Source organism: Mercenaria mercenaria, chromosome 2, assembly GCF_021730395.1.
Source record: "Mercenaria mercenaria strain notata chromosome 2, MADL_Memer_1, whole genome shotgun sequence".
Lineage (NCBI taxonomy): Eukaryota > Metazoa > Mollusca > Bivalvia > Venerida > Veneridae > Mercenaria > Mercenaria mercenaria.
In genome coordinates this window covers 109,400,443-109,419,112 of record NC_069362.1, presented here as the reverse complement: position 1 = coordinate 109,419,112, position 18,670 = coordinate 109,400,443, and the positions used below count along the sequence as shown (strand labels likewise).

At 36.2% G+C, this 18,670-nt stretch overlaps 1 protein-coding gene across 4 annotated transcripts in view; it reads left to right on the top strand.

Moving 5' to 3' along the window:
- LOC123564875 (uncharacterized) overlaps positions 1–18,670 on the top strand; it is a 531,225-nt gene that overhangs the window by 142,139 nt on the left and 370,416 nt on the right. For all 4 annotated transcript variants that reach the window (XR_008369995.1, XM_053537514.1, XM_053537515.1 and 1 more), the window contains 3 exons: positions 3,734–4,216; positions 11,531–11,767; positions 15,956–16,083. Coding sequence is in view for 3 of the 4 variants with exons in the window: in XM_053537514.1 (XP_053393489.1) it covers positions 3,734–4,216; positions 11,531–11,767; positions 15,956–16,083 (848 nt within the window). In the remaining variant the exon portion in view is untranslated. The remainder of the gene's footprint in view (positions 1–3,733; positions 4,217–11,530; positions 11,768–15,955; positions 16,084–18,670) is intronic.

The window sequence follows — 18,670 nt, the reverse complement described above, 5'->3', positions numbered from 1 at the left end:
TCTTCAAAAATTTTCTAAAAATAAACTAGAAGGCCTAGAGACTAGATATTTGACATGTAGCATTGCCTAGTGGACCTCTACAAAATTTGTTCAAACCTTGTCCCCCGGGGTCAAAATTGACTCCGCCCTAGGGGTCACTTGATTTTACACAGGAAAATCTTAAAAAAAAATTCTAAAAATAAACCAGAAGGCCTAGATCTTAGATATTTGACATGTAGCATTGCCTATTAGACTTTTACAAAGTTTATTCAAATCATGACCCCTGGGGTCAAATTGACCATGCCCCATGGGGTTACTTGATTGTACATAGAAAAATCTTCAAAATTTTCTAAAAATAAACCAGAAGAGCTTAGATATTTGACATGTAGCATTGCCTAGTGGACCTCTACAAAAAGTTTTCAAATCTTGTTTTTAAAGTTACTTAAAGAAAATTTCAACTATATTTTCTCATAATTCTTTTGATTGATTTCTATTATGATCTTTTGACCTTGAAGACTTGTCCTTAAGTGCAATGATAACAGGTGAGCGATATAGGGCCATCATGGCCCTCTTGTTTTATGTTTATGTGTGCCACAGCAAAAAAATAACATTATGTCAGGCATATAATGCATAATTTGAATAAGTCTGAAAGGAACAGAAAGCATAATGACATAAAATTAACTACATTTGATGGTTTACATGTTTTATCCTTAAAATGGATGTTTGCTTCATGTTATAGCACTTGCAGAATCCCTCTGGGTACAGTATGTTGGTGGCTTCGCCTTTATAGATCTACACTAATCAGTGCCTTACTCACTGATCTCTGTAAGAACTTGCTCATCCAAAAGAAAAATCCAGGAATCATTTTTGTGTTTTAAAGAAATTCAAGTTGCCTTGTTATGTAGGAATTATGTTTTGTTGATATAAGGCCTAAAAAAAAAATATGTTTGTTTCCTGTAACCCGACCGACCGTAAGTTTTTACCGCCGACCGCAATTTTTTTATGGGCTGAAATTCGAGATTCTGATCATATCTTTATTGATTATAGGGATAATTTAGTTGTACCCGACCTCGTCGCGCATAGTCACGAACGTTCCTGGTTCTGTCGACATGAAACAACATGGCGAAAAGCCTGTTTGTCGGTAGACTCGAGGTTCCGGGTTTTCACCCGCGAAAATCGAGAAGTTTTCTTTGATGCATATCGAGTTCAAAAGTTCTGCCCCTTGTCAATCAAAATCTCGGTGAATTTCAATACTGTTCGCCACCTCAAGCGGAAGTATGGCAGTAGGCGGAGCGTCATATACTAATTAGCTACTGACAGATGTCAATCACGCCACGCGCCGACTGACACGTGGTTATCTCGCGGTTTGTATTTAGTACTTCATTATGAAAGGTGTTTATTGATCAAGGTGTAAACGTTAATTGATAAACAATTCGTAGAAGAGCAGTCTATTATCATGTTTGTACCACTTGTTCAGGGGTCACGCTGTCGGTTGCACTTGAGCCATTTGCGACAAAAGATAAATTGTGGCCCCGAAAATCTCTAATTGGCAAAAACGGCCCGAAGCTATGTCTGTCTGCAAAACTATGAACTTTGCCTGTTACACAATGTTTACTGAACAAAAGGAATCAGTGTAGAAAAAAAACTTGTATGAACAACATCTGTTATTGAAAGGCGGGAGCAAATTTTCAACAATTTTATTTGATTAGTAATTTAACAGGCCTCGACCTTAGCGGTGGACTGTTGGACCGACGCAACCAAAAATATCGGCAGGTCCACTATCAAAAGTTGGGTAGACCGACGGTCAACCAGTTTTCAGTCACGGTCTGCAAATAAAATAAAACCCTTAAAAGTGAAAAAATAGGGGTGGTGGGGGGTGGGGGATCGTACCCATATCGGCGAATTCACAAAACGAAAGTTGATTTTGCCTTAGTACGGCATTCTACAGTTATAAGCATTGGCGAGTTAAAGTCAGGATAGCACGAATGGACTACTCCACCGATCGGGTGAGTGGTTTTTACGTGGTAACTTTACCAAATTGAGTAATTACATCAGGCAAAATTACCTGGATTGACTGGAATTTACCCGCGAATCGTAAAAATATCAAAACGTCATGCTGGTAATTTTCTATTCCACAAGCACGTGCGCCATATCGTAATACTTAATTTACATCGCAGTTACTTTTGACACAAAAAACGCGCGTAGTGCATTCATTTTTTAATAAAATCGCTTCAGATATTCAACACCGCTTGAGAACTAATACAGTTTGAATTCTATAACAATTTTAATAAGATATCGACAGGAATGTAGGCAAAATTCTTTTAAAACGATCAAATTTTCATATAATGTTTTGTAAAATTTCAAACAGCGCGATCTTGATTATTCATTTCCTTTTTAAAGTAAATAAACGGTACATACTATGGTAATAAAATTCAGACTTTTGACCAGAAAGTACAAAAAACACAATTCAAAAATCTTAAATAATGAAAAAGCGGCAGCAATTTAAATACATGGAGTAAAACGATTTTTTGGCAAACAGATTTCTGTTAGCACGGCAGAATAGGTTACGTGACCTCATGAACGTAAATAGAAATGTGGTTTTAAAATGAGGCAGTATGATGTCGTTGCAATTTTTAATAAGTTTTAAATGAGTCTTCGTGCATATATTTTTTGACACAACACTTTGTTAGATATTCTTCTCAAACAATAATGTAAATTTTTTGAGGGCAAATAGGTCAGCATCGTTCACGGTCTGACACATTTACATGTCAGTTTATTCGGGATATTGCACATTCGCTTTTAAAAAATTAAAGAAAAAACTTTTTTACTGATTTCTTCTCAACAATTAAAGGAATCGAGAAAGTACGATCAGACAGTGATGTGTCACATGGCGCGAAAACATGACGTAATGCAATGACAATCTCGTGGAAACTATACCGCTTTGATCTCCACTGCAGATGCCACAATAACCGACACACTTCTTTTAGCTCTTTGAGGGGGTGTTAATTGATGATGAAAACGAGGCCAATTACTTAGTTTATCATCAGAATGATTACCGATAACTGTTGATGTTTTTGTTTTTTTTCACTTTCAACACTGGTGCTGATTGTGTCCATATTTTGGGACACTTTTCAAAATAATTATTTTTCGGGATAACAGATTGCTACAGTCTTCCATTTTTAATTATTTAGAAATAAGTCCTGTTTCTTTGAGTCATATGAAGTTATGACGTCTACAGCATCACAATTTATGAGATAGAATTGGAGGTCCACTAAAGTCTGAGCAGGTCTACTAGATTTTAGCAGTTGGTGAACCTGCTGGCAACTGCTGAAAAAAGTTAAGGTTGAGGCCTGTTTAGGCAGTTAATTGGCGATAATAAGGTTACTAAACACTGAAATGTTCTGACACCTACTAAAAAAAAATTTAAAAAAAAAAAAAAAATTCCCTACCTACCGACCCCCATTTTTTTCAGCATGTTACAGGAAACAAACATATTTTTTTTTTAGGCCTAAAAAGATAATTTATAAATGTTGTGTTTTCTTTAAAACAGTCAAATTTGTTAGTATACTGGACAAACTGACAACTATAATTCACTTAGGGTTGGTGTAAAGACACATTTGTATGACACTTTTTAAAAGCATTTTAAAAATACTTTTTCTCCATCCTGTAACCAAAAACTGCTTAGTTTGTATAAAAGCTAACATTCATTCATAATTTGCTAAGACCACATATTTTCATTGTTCTTTGATTGCAGATGAATGTGCCATGTACCCTGATGCCTGTCCGTATGGGGGTAAATGTATTGACCGGATAGATGATTACACATGTTCCTGTAGTAGTGGCTTCTCTGGTCCTTTCTGTGAAAACACGCCAAACTTCTGTAATAATCATGACTGCAGTGGTGATAATGTGTGTTATAACAGCTTAGACAGAATGGAAGGTGTTTGTGTGTGCGACACAGAACTGTTTGTACCTCGATACCGATGTGCAATGAATGTTGTTCAAAACGAGAGCGCTGTTGACCAACAGGCAAATACGGTCACTTCTTCAGTATTCTTGACCACCATTGATGAATGTGAAAACCTCTGTCAGAATAATCCTAATTGTAACATAGCTACATTCACTGATCTTCAAGATAGTACTGGTAGATTTATCTGTGCACAGTACAACAGCAGTTATGCATCAAAAACAGACAGTGCATCTGTTGCAATTTATAAAGATTGTAACGACAGACCAGGTAAGTAGCTTGATATGATTTAAATTCATTTATCGAAAAACTGTTATACATGTTGTGTAATATCAGATATTTACTTCTGACATTTAATTTATTTTTATGAGGTTGCACTGTGGAAACCCAAAAAACATTGAAATGAAGTTTTTCAGACTTTGTTTCTTTCAACATCTGTTCAAAACACTCATTTAGTAGTACATTTGGAGTGACAAAGTGATATATTTTTGAAATTGAATTGAGTTTTGAAATCTTCAACAACTTTTTTAGACATGTATATTTGATGTAACTTTAGTAACACAAGTACAAAATATTGCCAGTGTTTTTCCCCACTATAGAGTTACCTCTGGTAAAAGAAGGCAGTTGCTAAGTAAAAAAAAAAGAGTTTATTTTTCCCAGTTCTGAACAACTTCCAAAATTATTGATAAGTTTTAGGCTTTTAATAATTTTGCTTCTTTGTAAAGAGCACTTAGTTGAACAGTTACTAAATTGTCACCCAACATTGTAAATTTTGTCAAAAAATAAAATGCTATATATGGTTTCAGTTTTTAGCTCACCAGAGCACAAAGTGCTCAGGGTGAGCTATTGCGATCGCTCACCGTCCGGTGTCCGTCCGTCCGTCCATCGTCCGTCCGTCCGTCCATCCACACTTTCCTTTAAACAACATCTCCTCCTAAACCAACAGGCCAATTTTGATGAAACTTCACAGGGATGTTGCTTGGATGGTCTTCTTTAAAAATCGTTCAAAAAATTAAATTCCATGCAGAACTCTGGTTGCCATGGCAACAGAAAGGAAAAACTTTAAAAATCTTCTTCTCAAAAACCAGAAGCCCTAGAGCTTAGATATTTGGTGTGAAGTATTGCCTAGTGGACCTCTACCAGATTTGTTCAAATCATTACCCCGGGGTCAAAATTGACCCCGCCCTAGGGGTCACTTGATTTTACATAGGAAAATCTTAAAAAATCTTCGTCTCAAAAACCAGAAGCCCTAGAGCTTAGATATTTGACATGTAGCATTGCCTAGAGGACCTCTACTAAAATTGTTCAAATCATGACCCCGGGGTCAAAATTGACCCCGCCCCAGGTGTCACTTGATTTTACATAGGAAAATCTTCAAAAATTTTCTAAAAATAAACAGAAGGCCTAGAGCTTAGGTATTTCACGTGTAGCATTGCCTAGTGGACCTCTACAAAATTTGTTCAAATCATGACCCCCAGGGTCAAAATTGACCCCGCCCCAGAGGTTACTTGATTTTACTTAGGAAGATCTTCAAAATTTTTCTAAAAATAAAACAGAAGGCCTGGATCTTAGATATTTAACGTGTAGCATTGCCTAGTAGACTTCTACAAAATTTGTTCAAATCATGACCTCTGGGATCAAATTGACCCCGCCCAATGGGGTTACTTGATTGTACATAGAAAAATCTTCAAAATTTTCTAAAAATAAACCAGAAGGCCTACAGCTTAGATGTTTGACATGTAGCATTGCCTAATGGACCTCTACAAAATTTGTTCAAATCATGACCCCGGCCCAGGGGTCACTTGATTTTACATAGGAAAATCTTCAAAAATTTTCTAAAAATAAACCAGAAGGCCTACAGCTTAGATATTTCATGTGTAGCGTTGCCTAGTGGACCTCTACAAAATCTGTTCAAATCATGACCCCCGGGGTCAAAATTGACCCTGTCCCAGGGGTCACTTGATTTTACATAGGAAAATCTTCAAAAACTTTCTAAAAATAAACCAAAAGGCCTAGATCTTAGATATTTGACGTGTAGCATTGCCTAGTAGACTTCTACAAAATTTTTTCAAATCTTGACCCCGCCCCATGGGGTCACTTGATTTTACATAGGAAAATCTTCAAAAAATTTCTAAAAATAAACCAGAAGGCCTAGATCTTAGATATTTGACGTGTAGCATTGCCTAGTAGACTTCTACAAAAAAAATTCAAATCTGGACCCCCCAGGGTCAAATTTACCCAGCCCCAGGGGATACTTGATTGTATATAGGGAAATCTTCATAAATTTGCTAAAAATAAACCAGAAGGCCTAGATCTTAGATATTTGATATGTTACATTGCCTAGTAGACTTCTACAAACTTTGTTCCATTCATGACCCCCGGGGTAAACTTGGCCCCGCCCCAGGGGTTACTTGATTGTACATCAGAAATCTTCCAAAAAAATTCTAAAAATCATCAGTTTGACATTTGAAACATGTAGCTCATATTACTCTGGTGAGCGATCCAGGGTCATCATGACACTCTTGTTTCCAAATATAAAAATTTTCAGAGATGTTATCCCAGTTCTACCAGTATGGGTAGCATTTGATGGAAAAAGAGCTGATTGCAAATCCATTTTACAAATGACTCAAAGATTTTTGTCTCCCCCCCCCCCCCCCCCGGATGAGTGCTGGGTGGGGGCATACAGATTTGGTTTTGTCTGTGCGACCATCCATCCGAAGTTCATGACGCACCTAGCTCAAAAAGTATTTCATATAAATTGATGAAACCTTGCACGAGTCTTTACCATGATATGAACTTGTGCACCTCCTATTTTTCGTTTGGTTCCATCCCCTATTTTAAGAGTTATGGCCCCTAAAATAGTCAAAAATGCACATTTTCACCTTATGACATGCCTAGCTCAAAAAGTATTTGACATAGATTCATGAAACCTTGCATGAGTCTTAATCATGATTTGAACATGTGCACCTCCTATTTTTCTTCTGGGTCCGCCCCTATTTCAAGAGTTATGGCCACTGAAATAGTTAAAAATGCACATTTTCACCTTGTGACGTGCCTAGCTCAAAAAGTATTTAATATAAATTTATTAAACCTTGCATGAGTCTTTATCATGATATGAACTTGTGCACCTCCTATTTTTCATATGGGTCCATCCCCTCAAAAATGCACATTTTCACCTTGTAACTGCCTAACTCAAAAAGTATTACATATAAATTGATTAAACCTTGCTAAGTCTTTATCATGATATAAACTTACACACCTTTTATTTTTTGGCTGACTCCACCTGCTATTTTTAAAGTTATGGCCCCTGAAATAGTAAAAAGTGCACATTTTCACCTAATTATGTGCCTAGCTCCAAAAGTATTTGATGTAAATTTATGAAAACTTACTTGAGTCTTTATCATCATGTGACCTTGCACTCTTGGCATTCTTCTTGAGAATCTTAATACTTATTACAGAGTTATGGCCCTTGAAATAGCCAAATTGTAGATTTTTTATTTGTGATACTCATAGCTCACACAGTATATGGCCTGGAATAATGAATCCTTTTCATAAAATGTTTGTTGAGGCTATACCCCATTAAGATTGGAAACATTTGAATTATTTCCCCTTATTTGTGACAAATGTACCAGTGGGGGCACACCTTGTGTCTTACACATTCTAATTTACTTAAAATACATTTGATATCCTAATGTCTCCAAAGTCTTTGAAATGTCCAAATAAGTGAAAGTTTTATATATAACATGAAAATAGTTGTAGTTTCTTAAAAACTTAATGAATTATATCAGTTTTCTTTCAAGCTGAACTGTCAAATTCCTGTAAAGGTTCAGTATCCATTTTCTGTTTAGCGTGAATGTCAGTTTTGTGTTTGCTTGAATGTCAGTTTTTCTGTTAAGTCTACAATTTCAGTATTTTGTTTCAAGCTACAATTGAGTTTCCAGTTCATTAGCTGTAAATATCAATGTTTTCTGTGTAGCTTCTGTCTAGTCTTTTATATTAGTGTTTTCTGTTTAGCTTCTATCTTGTCTTTTATATCTGTGTTTTCTTTTTAGCCTGTTTCTGGCTCTTAATATCAGTGTTTTCTGTTTAGCTTCTATCTTGTCTTTTATATCTGTGTTTTCTGTTTAGCTTCTATCTTGTCTTTTATATCTGTGTTTTCTGTTTAGCTTCTATCTTGTCTTTTATATCTGTGTTTTCTGTTTAGCTTCTGTCTTGTCTTTTATATCTGTGTTTTCTGTTAAGCTTCTATCTTGTCTTTTATATCTGTGTTTTCTTTTTAGCCTGTTTCTGGCTCTTAATATCAGTGTTTTCTGTTTAGCTTCTATCTTGTCTTTTATATCTGTCAGGCGCGTAGCTACCTATACGCAAAAAACGCAGTTGCGTACACATGGTCCTCAAAAATTAAAAACACAAACAGTCTAAAAATGCAATAAAAACTGAAGAGGGAGAGGGTATATACCGATATATTTCCTTTCTTTCAGAAGAATTCTTAACAGCAATCTTTGTCTCGATTTCAATGTAATGAAGTACATATTAAGTATAGGGGAAGATTTATCTTTCTTGAAAAGTTTCTTCACCACCAAGTTTAAATATGACCGAATGCCAGTCAGATGGTCCGCCTTATCCAGATGTTTTACACGGGAACCTGAGCCTAAATGATAAAGTTAGATACAGCGTTCTCGGGGCATACACTTAACAAATTCTCTAACGCTACCAGAAGTCTTTTCGCTACAATGTTAAAACTACCGTCGTTCAAAGATAATTCCGTGAAAGTTTCAGGACAGTTAAAGGAGTATCAGGCATTGTTTGAAGGAAAACTAACTAACAACAAACATTTCCGTAATTTGAACCTTTTGTATTTTATTTGATGAAGCCCCGATGATTTGCAAAGTTGCAATTATCTCCAATAAATACAACTCATGACGTGAAAGTCAACATTCCTAATTTTAAAAAAAATCATTTGATTGCTACCAATATAGTTCTCAGTACATTTAATAAACATGTAAATTGTTATCATTATCTTTGGACATTAGGAAATATAAAATTTTCAACCACATGACACGTGATGTTCTGTCTCGTGAAACGATGTCGTGCGTGTATTAAAATTATCTATTCAAAAATCTCCAGTGTTTCAGTCACGTACTATCAGGATTCAATTTATTTTAAATTTGCAAGAATATTTCTAATGAAAACCAGTAACATTCGCGCTAGTAACTACTGTAGCATAATTATTGGCTATTTGCGACTTTGAAAAAACTAGGGTTAGTGATAAAATCTGCTATTTTAGCCTTATTTCATTGTTCATTTTGTATCAAACGTTATCTTATACATTGTTCTAAATTCCCTGGAAAATGTATTCAGTTCTTTTTGGCAGTTTTAAAGTTATTGCGAAAAGGCTACCGGTAGCGTAAGTAAAGTTAAGTGATACGAGGTTAATTTACGACAGTAGAAATTTCGAAATACAACATTCTACAGGACGGTTGATTTTATTTAACATGAAATGATATTTTATTTTGGTAAAATATTTCAAAGGATTCAAAATTTTACGCTGTTTTCCCAAATCTATAAAGAAATAGCCGTAAAGAGAGCCTTTTGGTTTACACCTGAAATTCAATGTTAATGTTTAATAGTTAATGACAAATGCATTTAAAACCATTTTGATGAAAAATATTCGCTGATTTGATCAGCATTTAAGGCAAAGTTCCTTACTTTTACGAATTTTGGGTCATCTTGTGACTTTCATTTTTTGTAGTGTGTGTCTTACTTATAATGCATACAATTCTATATAAGTGGGGCGTTTTGAAAGCGGTTCAGTGTATTAACTGGAAACATAATAATCTCGTTGAAATATTTAATCAAACACTGTTGCCACCTGATTTTCCATAGGTGGGCGGGCGCCATTGAGACAGATATTCCATTCAGCTTGCCAGATACCATTATTTAAAGCAGCACTGCAAGACCTATATCCTCTATCTATATTGTACTCTTATGTTAGTATTCCAGTATCAATGGCTACCGCTAAACGATCGTTCAGTATATTGAGACGAGTAAAGACATTGAACACAATGACCACTGACACGCTGTCGGGACTTGGGCTGTTAATCTTTTACCGGGAAAATGTACTGAACAGCGAGTCTGTTCTAGATAACTTCACTAGAAGGAAGAGTAGGAAATTGGCGCTTATTTTTTGAATGAACTGAAATATATTAATTTACATCCGTCAGTTCGATTTTCTACCATCAGAATAATATGCATATAATAATTTTACACGACTTTATACAAATTAAAGTTATACTACTAAATTTAAGTTAACATTATCAACCAGGCCGAAATATCATTTTTTGGTGAAATTAATTTTTAAAACATCATTATTGTTGGAGAAACGTCATTAGAAAGACATCGCGGAAGTGAGCATTTAAATGTTTTCTCTACATTTTTTGAAACGAAAAAGATTTAAATGACAATTTTCGCTTGTAATGTCAAAAAATCGACTTTGAAAAATAAGTGTTATTACACGAAGCACATGTATTTAACACGTTTTATTGACTCTATTTCTTGTGAAAATACTCCCAATTTGCACCAAAAACGTTCTAGCAAACGAAATTTTTTAGGGGGAGCATGCCCCCGAACCCCCTAGAATGCTTGCGTACACATTCTCTAAGGCCTAGCTACGCCCCTGTCTGTGTTTTCATTTTAGCCTGTTTCTGGCTCTTAATATCAGTGTTTTCTGTTTAGCTTCTATCTTGTCTTTTATATCAGTGTTTTCTGTTTAGCTTCTATCTTGTCTTTTATATCTGTGTTTTCTGTTTAGCTTCTATCTTGTCTTTTATATCAGTGTCTCCTGTCTAGCCTTTTATATCAGTGTTTTCTGTTTAGCCTGTTACTAGCCCTTAATATCAGTGTTTTCTGTTTAGACTCTGTCTAGCCCTTAATATCAGTATTTTCTGTTTAGTTTCTGTCTAGCCCCTAATATCAGTGTTTTCTTTATACGCTCTGTCTAACCTTTGATATTAGTCTAGCCTTTAATATCAATGTTTTCTGTATAGACTCTGTCTAGCCTTTGATGTCAATCTAGCCTTTAATATCAGTGTGTTCTGTTAAGCCTCTGTCTATTAGCAGTGTTTTCTGCATTGACTCTGTCTAGCCTTTGATGTTAGTCTAGCCTATAATACCAGTAAAGCCTTTAATATCAGTTTGTTATGTTAAAACTTTGTCTAGCCTTTAACATCACTCAGACTAACCTTTGAGATCAACAGTTTCTGTTTAGCCTCTCTTTAGCCTTGACTATCGATATCTTCTGTTTAGCCTCTCTCTAGCCTTGACTATCGATATCTTCTGTTTAGCCTCTCTCTAGCCTTGACTATCGATATCTTCTGTTTAGCCTCTCTCTAGCCTTGTCTATCGATATCTTCTGTTTAGCCTCTCTCTAGCCTTGACTATCGATATCTTCTGTTTAGCCTCTCTCTAGCCTTGACTATCGATATCTTCTGTTTAGGCCCTCTCCTACTCTTATTATCAGTGTTTTCTCTTCAGGTTTTAATATCAGTGTTTATTCAAGTTAGCACTTAATGAACTTATTTACAGCTGAAGCATATGCATGTGACCAAGAGAAAATGCCATGTGATAATGTGGACTGTAACAATGGGACATGTTTGAATATCAATAACAACCTTGACAGTTTCTGTGACTGTGATGAAGGCTTTACTGGTTTCCGTTGCCAACATAGTAGGGATGACTGTTTAGGGAACCAGTGTGAGAATGGAGCTGAATGCATTGATGGACATCTAACATACACATGTGACTGCAAACTGGGCTTTGATGGTATGCAATTATCAGTGTATTCTCTATTAACAAACTTCCTTGGAGCAATTTCTCAATAAAGGCGCTTTTTAAAAAAGACCCGTTTTTGTACCCCTACACAACGAAGTTGTATGTGGGAATATATGATGTCAGGTTGTCCCGCCTGACCATCTGTCTGTCTTTCATGCAAACATGTGGATACTTAGGTGGCTATAGGAACAATAGGTAACTGTAAGTTTTCTTTGATGTCATCATTCTATAAGCTCTTAAGTGGCTAAAAGAACAATGGTAGCCACATGTAAGTATCCATTTGTGAAGATGTCCATCTGTAGAAAAAGACTAATCTCCTGAACCCATGCAAACAATTTAATGGAACCAGTAGTAACCCTAGTTGTGCGTGGTGCATGTTACATTCTTTTAGATAAATATTCTGCAGAATTATTGGACTTAGTTTTTTGTTACTAAACTATATACATAGTCTGCATGCCTTATCACTGGAAGCATTGCACACAATTCAGTGAAATGTCACACCAACCTTACTTGTGCATGGTGCATGTTAGGTTCTTTCAGAAGAATATTCTGCAGAGTTATGGGATGTTTTTTTTTTTACTATGCTATATACATAAAGTCTACATACATATAGTCCCCATAACTGTGCAATCGTCTGTGCGTCAAATTCTGATGCACTGTGTTAGTGCATGCAGAGGGTACATATTGTTTTTGCCCTGTCCGTCGGTCCGTATGCCACACTTCATTTCCGATCAATAACTGGAGAACCATTTGACCTAGAACCTTCAAACTTCATAGGTTGGCAGGACTTATGGAGTAGACGACCGCTATTGTTTTTGGGGTCACTCCGCCAAAGGTCAAGGTCACAGGGGCCTGAACATGGAAAACCATTTCCGATCAATAACTTGAGAACCACTTGACCCAGAATGTTGAAACTTCATAGGATGATTGATCATGCAGAGTAGATTACCCCTATCGATTTTGGGGTCACTGCGTTAAAGGTCAAGGTCACGGAGCCCGAACAAGGAAAACCATTTCCGGGTCAGTAACTTGAGAACCACTTGACCCAGAATGTTGAAACTTCAAAGGATGATTGGTCATGCAAAGTAGATGACCCCTATTGATTTTGGGATCACTCTATTAAAGGTCAAGGTCACAGGGGCCTGAACATGAAAAACCATTTCCGATCAATAACTTGAGAACCACTTGACCAAGAATGTTGAAACTTCATAGGATGATTGGACATGCAGAGAAGATGACCCCTATTGATTTTGGGGTCACTCTTTAAAGTATAAGGTCACAGGGGTCTGAACATGGAAAACCATTTCCGGTCAGTAACTTGAGAACCACTTGACCAAGAATGTTGAAACTTCATAAGATGATTGGACATGCAGAGTAGATGACCCATATTAATTTTGGGGTCACTGCATTAAAGATCAAGGTCACAGGGGCCCGAACAAGGAAAACCATTTCCGATCAATAACTTGAGAACCACTTGACCCAGAATGTTGAAACTTCATAGGATGATTGGACATGCAGAGTAGATGACCCCTATTGATTTTTGGGTCACTTAGTTAAAGTTCAAGGTCACAGGAGTCTGAACATGGAAAACAGTTTCTGGTCAGTAACTTGAGAACCACCTGACCCAGAATGTTGAAACTTCATAGAATGATTGGTCATGCAGAGGAGATGACCCCTATTTATTTTAGGGTCACTCTATTAAAGGTCAAGGTCATAGGGGGCTGAACATGGAAAACCATTTCCGGTCAGTAACTTGAGAACCACTTGACCCAGAATGTTGAAACTTCGTAGGATGATTGGACATGCAGACTAGATTACCCTTATTTTTGGTGTCACTTGATCAAAGGTCAAGGTCACATGGGCCTGAACATGGAAAACAAATTCCATTCAGTAACTTGAGAACCACTTGACCCAGAATGTTGAAACTTCATAGGATGATTGGTCATGCAGAGGAGATGTCCCCTATTGATTTTGGGGTCACTCTGTTAAAGGTCAAGGTCGCAGTGGACAGAAAATGGAAATCCATTTCCAGTTTATAACTTCAGAACCATTTGACCTAGAACCTTCAAACTTCATAGGAATAACAGAGTAGGTGACCCCTATTGATTTTGGGGGTCACTTCTTCAAAGGTCAAGGTCACAGGGGACTGAACATAGAAAACTCTTTCCAATCAATAACTTGAGAACCACTTGACCCAGAATGTTGAAACTTAATAGGATAATTGGACATGCAGAGTAAATGATCCCAAATGATTTTGGGGTCACTTGATCAATGGTCAAGGTCACAGCAGCCTGAACATGGAAAACCATATCCAATTCATAACTTGAGAACCACTAGGCCCAGAACCATTTGACCTAGAACCTTCAAACTTCATAGGAATAACAGAGTAGGTGACCCCTATTGATTTTGGGGGTCACTTCTTCAGAGGTCAAGGTCACAGGGGACTGAACATAGAAAACTCTTTTCAATCAATAACTTGAGAACCACTTGACCCAGAATGTTGAAACTTAATAGGATAATTGGACATGCAGAGTAAATGATCCCAAATGATTTTGGGGTCACTTGATCAAAGGTCAAGGTCACAGCAGCCTGAACATGGAAAACCATATCCAATTCATAACTTGAGAACCACTAGGCCCAGAATGTTGAAACTTAGTGGGATGATTGGACATGCCAAATAGGTGATCCCTATTGCAGCCAACCATCAGTGTCTCTTTAACTTCCGCTCTTCTCCCTAATTGACTTCTTGCATATACGACTATGCAGTGGGGGAGACATGCACTTTTTTACAAAAGCATCGTCTAGTTTGTTTGAAATCTAATCGAACTTGTTAATCGGCTGCCATATTGAAAATGCTCTTTTCTTTCCTGACAGCCATATCAAGGTATTTCAAGCAGCTGACTTCATTAGAAACTTACTGACTTTATCGTTTGCAAGCAGTGTGACAATTAAAAAGTCATATTTTGGTAAATTTTATTCTAAATATATCGCGACAGGCAAATCCGAGACTATCGATTATGTTCAGTTGATGGGTTTTAGCAGAAATATACTGCGGATATATGTGCTGGTCAAAGAAATGTATAAAGATAAAGTATGACTCGTGATGTTTATTGTTTGAGAGTGATTACCAGTTTTGCAAAATTGTAACCGGTTTCACCTAGTAATGGAATCTGATCCGATTAACCGAGTAATTGTCCCAGTCCTAAACAAATCTTCCTTATTAATCGATTGATGGATATATTCAAATTGGTCTGTAACATTATAATAAGATCCTTCCCAAAGTTTATTCAAAGTTTCACTTAGTATACATCATCAAAACATGAAATGGAATTGCATAGTATTGTTTTGACTTTCATGTCTGACTATTTTTAGCTCCACTATTTGGAGAATAGGAGTGGGGTATTCTACTCGCCCCAGTGTCGGCGTGGGCGTGACCTTTCTTGGTTAAAGTTTTTCTGCAACCTTTGTTTTTCTGTCATATCTCTGTTACTATTGCTTATATCTTACTGTAACTTCACATAAACATTGCCCAGCATACAAACAAAGTATATGCAGGGGCTGGGCCCATTATACCCAAGGTCAAGGTCACCAAGGTGTATACTTTATTTTTTTCATGTTAAAGTTTTTCGGCAACCTTTGTTTTTCTTCCATATCTTTGTTACTATAGTTTATACTCAACTCCTCCTATAGTTTCCGTTTGTATACATCATGACGTCTGCATGCACATATTTTTGGGACTTTCATATCAGACTAATATTTCTTGGAGTATAGCCCTTTTGCCAAAATTATGGTTGCTTTGCGGATTTTCGAAACCCACAAACATGTCTAAAATAAAATCTTTGCTATTTAAATTCATTGTAACATTTTTGAAATTTCTCTGTATATTTTAGGTAAAATTATGCAATTTAGTAAGTCGGAACTTGTTTGATAGTTAAGCTAAAACTATGATAATATTTTGATACTCGTTGCTGCTCAAGATTACGATATCAGATCAAAACAGTTGTAAGAAGGAAATTGAGTGCTCCATGTGAAAACCAACATAGTGCGTTTGCGACCAGCATGGATCCAGACCAGGATGCGCAGTCTGGTCTGGTTCCATGCTGATCGCAAATGCACCATGTTGGTTTTCTCATGGTGCAGCTAAAATGTAAATTGTCATTTCATGTATAATGTTTACAGGCAACAGATGTGAAAATGATATCAACGATTGTCCAGGATCCTGTAATATTACCAATGGTAAATGTGAAGATGGAGTCAATGGATACAAATGTATATGTAATGATGGATATGTTGGCGATACTTGCAATGTAAGTTTATGCTTTATAAGAAGTTTTAAAAACATATTTCATATCTTTTCCTCAGAAGCGAAAATGAGAGATTGTGACAGCAGTCAGTTAATCACATCATGTTTGTTTGGCTTATAGGGAGGGCTGGGCAGGAGAGAGAGGTAGATAATATCCCATGCATGATTGCAAGGTGGACAAAGGTCAACAAAACTCTGGATATTTACAAACCTTCTTGAAATGATCTATTCTTTTTTTGTTGCAACTGATCGCACAATGATAACTTATTTTTAGGTTGACTATTCAAAGAATTGGTAGAGCTATTGGATTCACGTGTACATTTTACCTGAGGTATCACTGCTATTTATGTAGCAATAATTACATTTCCCAGAGGTATCACTGCCATCAGTGTAGCAGTAATTACATTTTCCCTGTGGTATTACTACCATTTTTGTAGCAATTATTACAATTTATCTGAGGTATCACTGCCATCTATGTAGTAAAAAGAACATTTTCCCTGAGGTATCACTGCCATCTATGTAGTATAATTACATTTTCCTTGAGGTATCACTGCCTTTTATGTAGCAGTAATTACATATTCCCTGAGGTATCACTACCATTTTTGTAGCAATTATTAATTTTCCCTGAGGTATCACTACCATTTATGTAGCAATTATTACATTTTACCTGAGGTATCACTGCCATCTATGTAGTAAAAATTACATTTTCCCAGAGGTATCACTGCCTTTTGATTTACACTGTCGCCGTATGTGGCAGATGTGTTTTCTTTGCTCTTGAATCTTACCATAATAACTCTGTTATTTGTGTTGAGATTGTGCTGAAAATTGGATATGATGGATATAAATGTACTTTGCATCTGTGTGTGCTTCTATGTTGCAGTAGCTTCAGTGATTCAGTGGCCGATTGCATCCAGTGAAATTTTTGATAATTTTATTCATGAATTTACATCAGACATTACCTGTCGTTCACCTGTAAAATATACATACACTAGAGATCAATTATTGGATATTGGATCTACGGTATCGAAAAATAGCGGATTAGGAAAACTAGACCCTGTGGCATATAGGATTATAAACTTACACAATTTATCCTGTAAAAAGAAAATGCATAGAAGTAAATGAGGTGGTAAAAGTAAAATAATTCCTAAGCAAAATGGTGTCAACTTTAAAAATTTGATATACCCTAAGAAATACAGTCAGTATAAAAATATACGCGAACATGTATCTTGCATTACGCTGAACTGTAGATCTGTTGTGAACAAAGATGATTGTGCGGGCCAATGACAGAATAGATTTCGCTCTTCTGAATGAAACTTGGTACTCGGACGAGAAACAGCATCAGTTTGAAACTTCCGACTTGAACCAGAATGGATATAAATTAAGCATAACTAATAGAAAAAATCAAAAAGGCGGTGGTGCGATCACATGTAGAAACACGATCAATATGCGAAGGGTAACTCAGGGCACTGTTCAAAGCTTTGAATATGGTATTTGGAAGCTCGTTTCCAAAAATTTAACTATACACATAGTGGGTGTATATAGACCCCCAGCTCTATCGACTTGTAACCAGTTCGTTGCTGAATTTTTTTATTTCATCGAAAATATTTTACCACATTATGACAATTTACTTATAATGGGAGATTTCAACTTGCATATAAACGATGACAACAGTTCTTTTACAAACTTCAAGAGGACTCCATAGTAGCAATGGGCCTGGAACAACACGTTGATTTCAGTACTCATACAGGAGGACATAGCTTGGATATAGTCATAACTGAGTCACTTAATGGTGTCCATGTAGAGAATTGTGAGCCTGGACCATTTTTATCTGATCACTGTGTTGTTAAGGTTCTCATAGATGTTGAAAAAGAGACTTTTACTAGTAGGAGCGTGACATTTAGAAACTTTAAAAATTTGAACGAATCAGAATTTTCCAATAAAAGTTGATTCACAGAATATAGACAAGTTTGTGAAAGAGTTTGAATCGGAAATAGAGGATGTCCTGAATAAGCATGCTCCCCTAAAAGAAAAAACTATAATTCAGAGAGCACCCAAACCTTGATTCAATAAAAAACTGCAACAACTAAAGCAACAAGTTAGAGAGTCTGAGCATACATGGAGATGTTATGATAAAACAGATCAGTTTGAGTCGTATAAAAAAGTAAGAAATGAATACAATTTTGAAATCAAACGTCAAAAGATAAACACACTCAGTGAAAAGATAGAGAACGCTAAAGGTGATTCTAAGACTCTCTATGGATTGGTATCTGAGCTAACTGGTACCAAATCTGAAAACCCACTGCCTCAAGGAGAGTCTAAAAATTCATTGGCCGAAAAATTTGCTGACTTTTTCATGGCCAAAATCTCAAAAATACGTGAATACCAAAACTTTGAACCTCAAGTAAAGGATATAAAAAATTTAAACAAATTTACTGAATTGACTCGAGATGAAGTGAAAAATCTCATCGATGAACTGAATACTACGTCTTCAGAGTTAGATATTTTGCTAACATGTATTCTGAAATCACATGTAGATGAACTTCTCTCTAGCATCACTAAATTGGTGAATCTCTCATTACAACAAGGTGTTT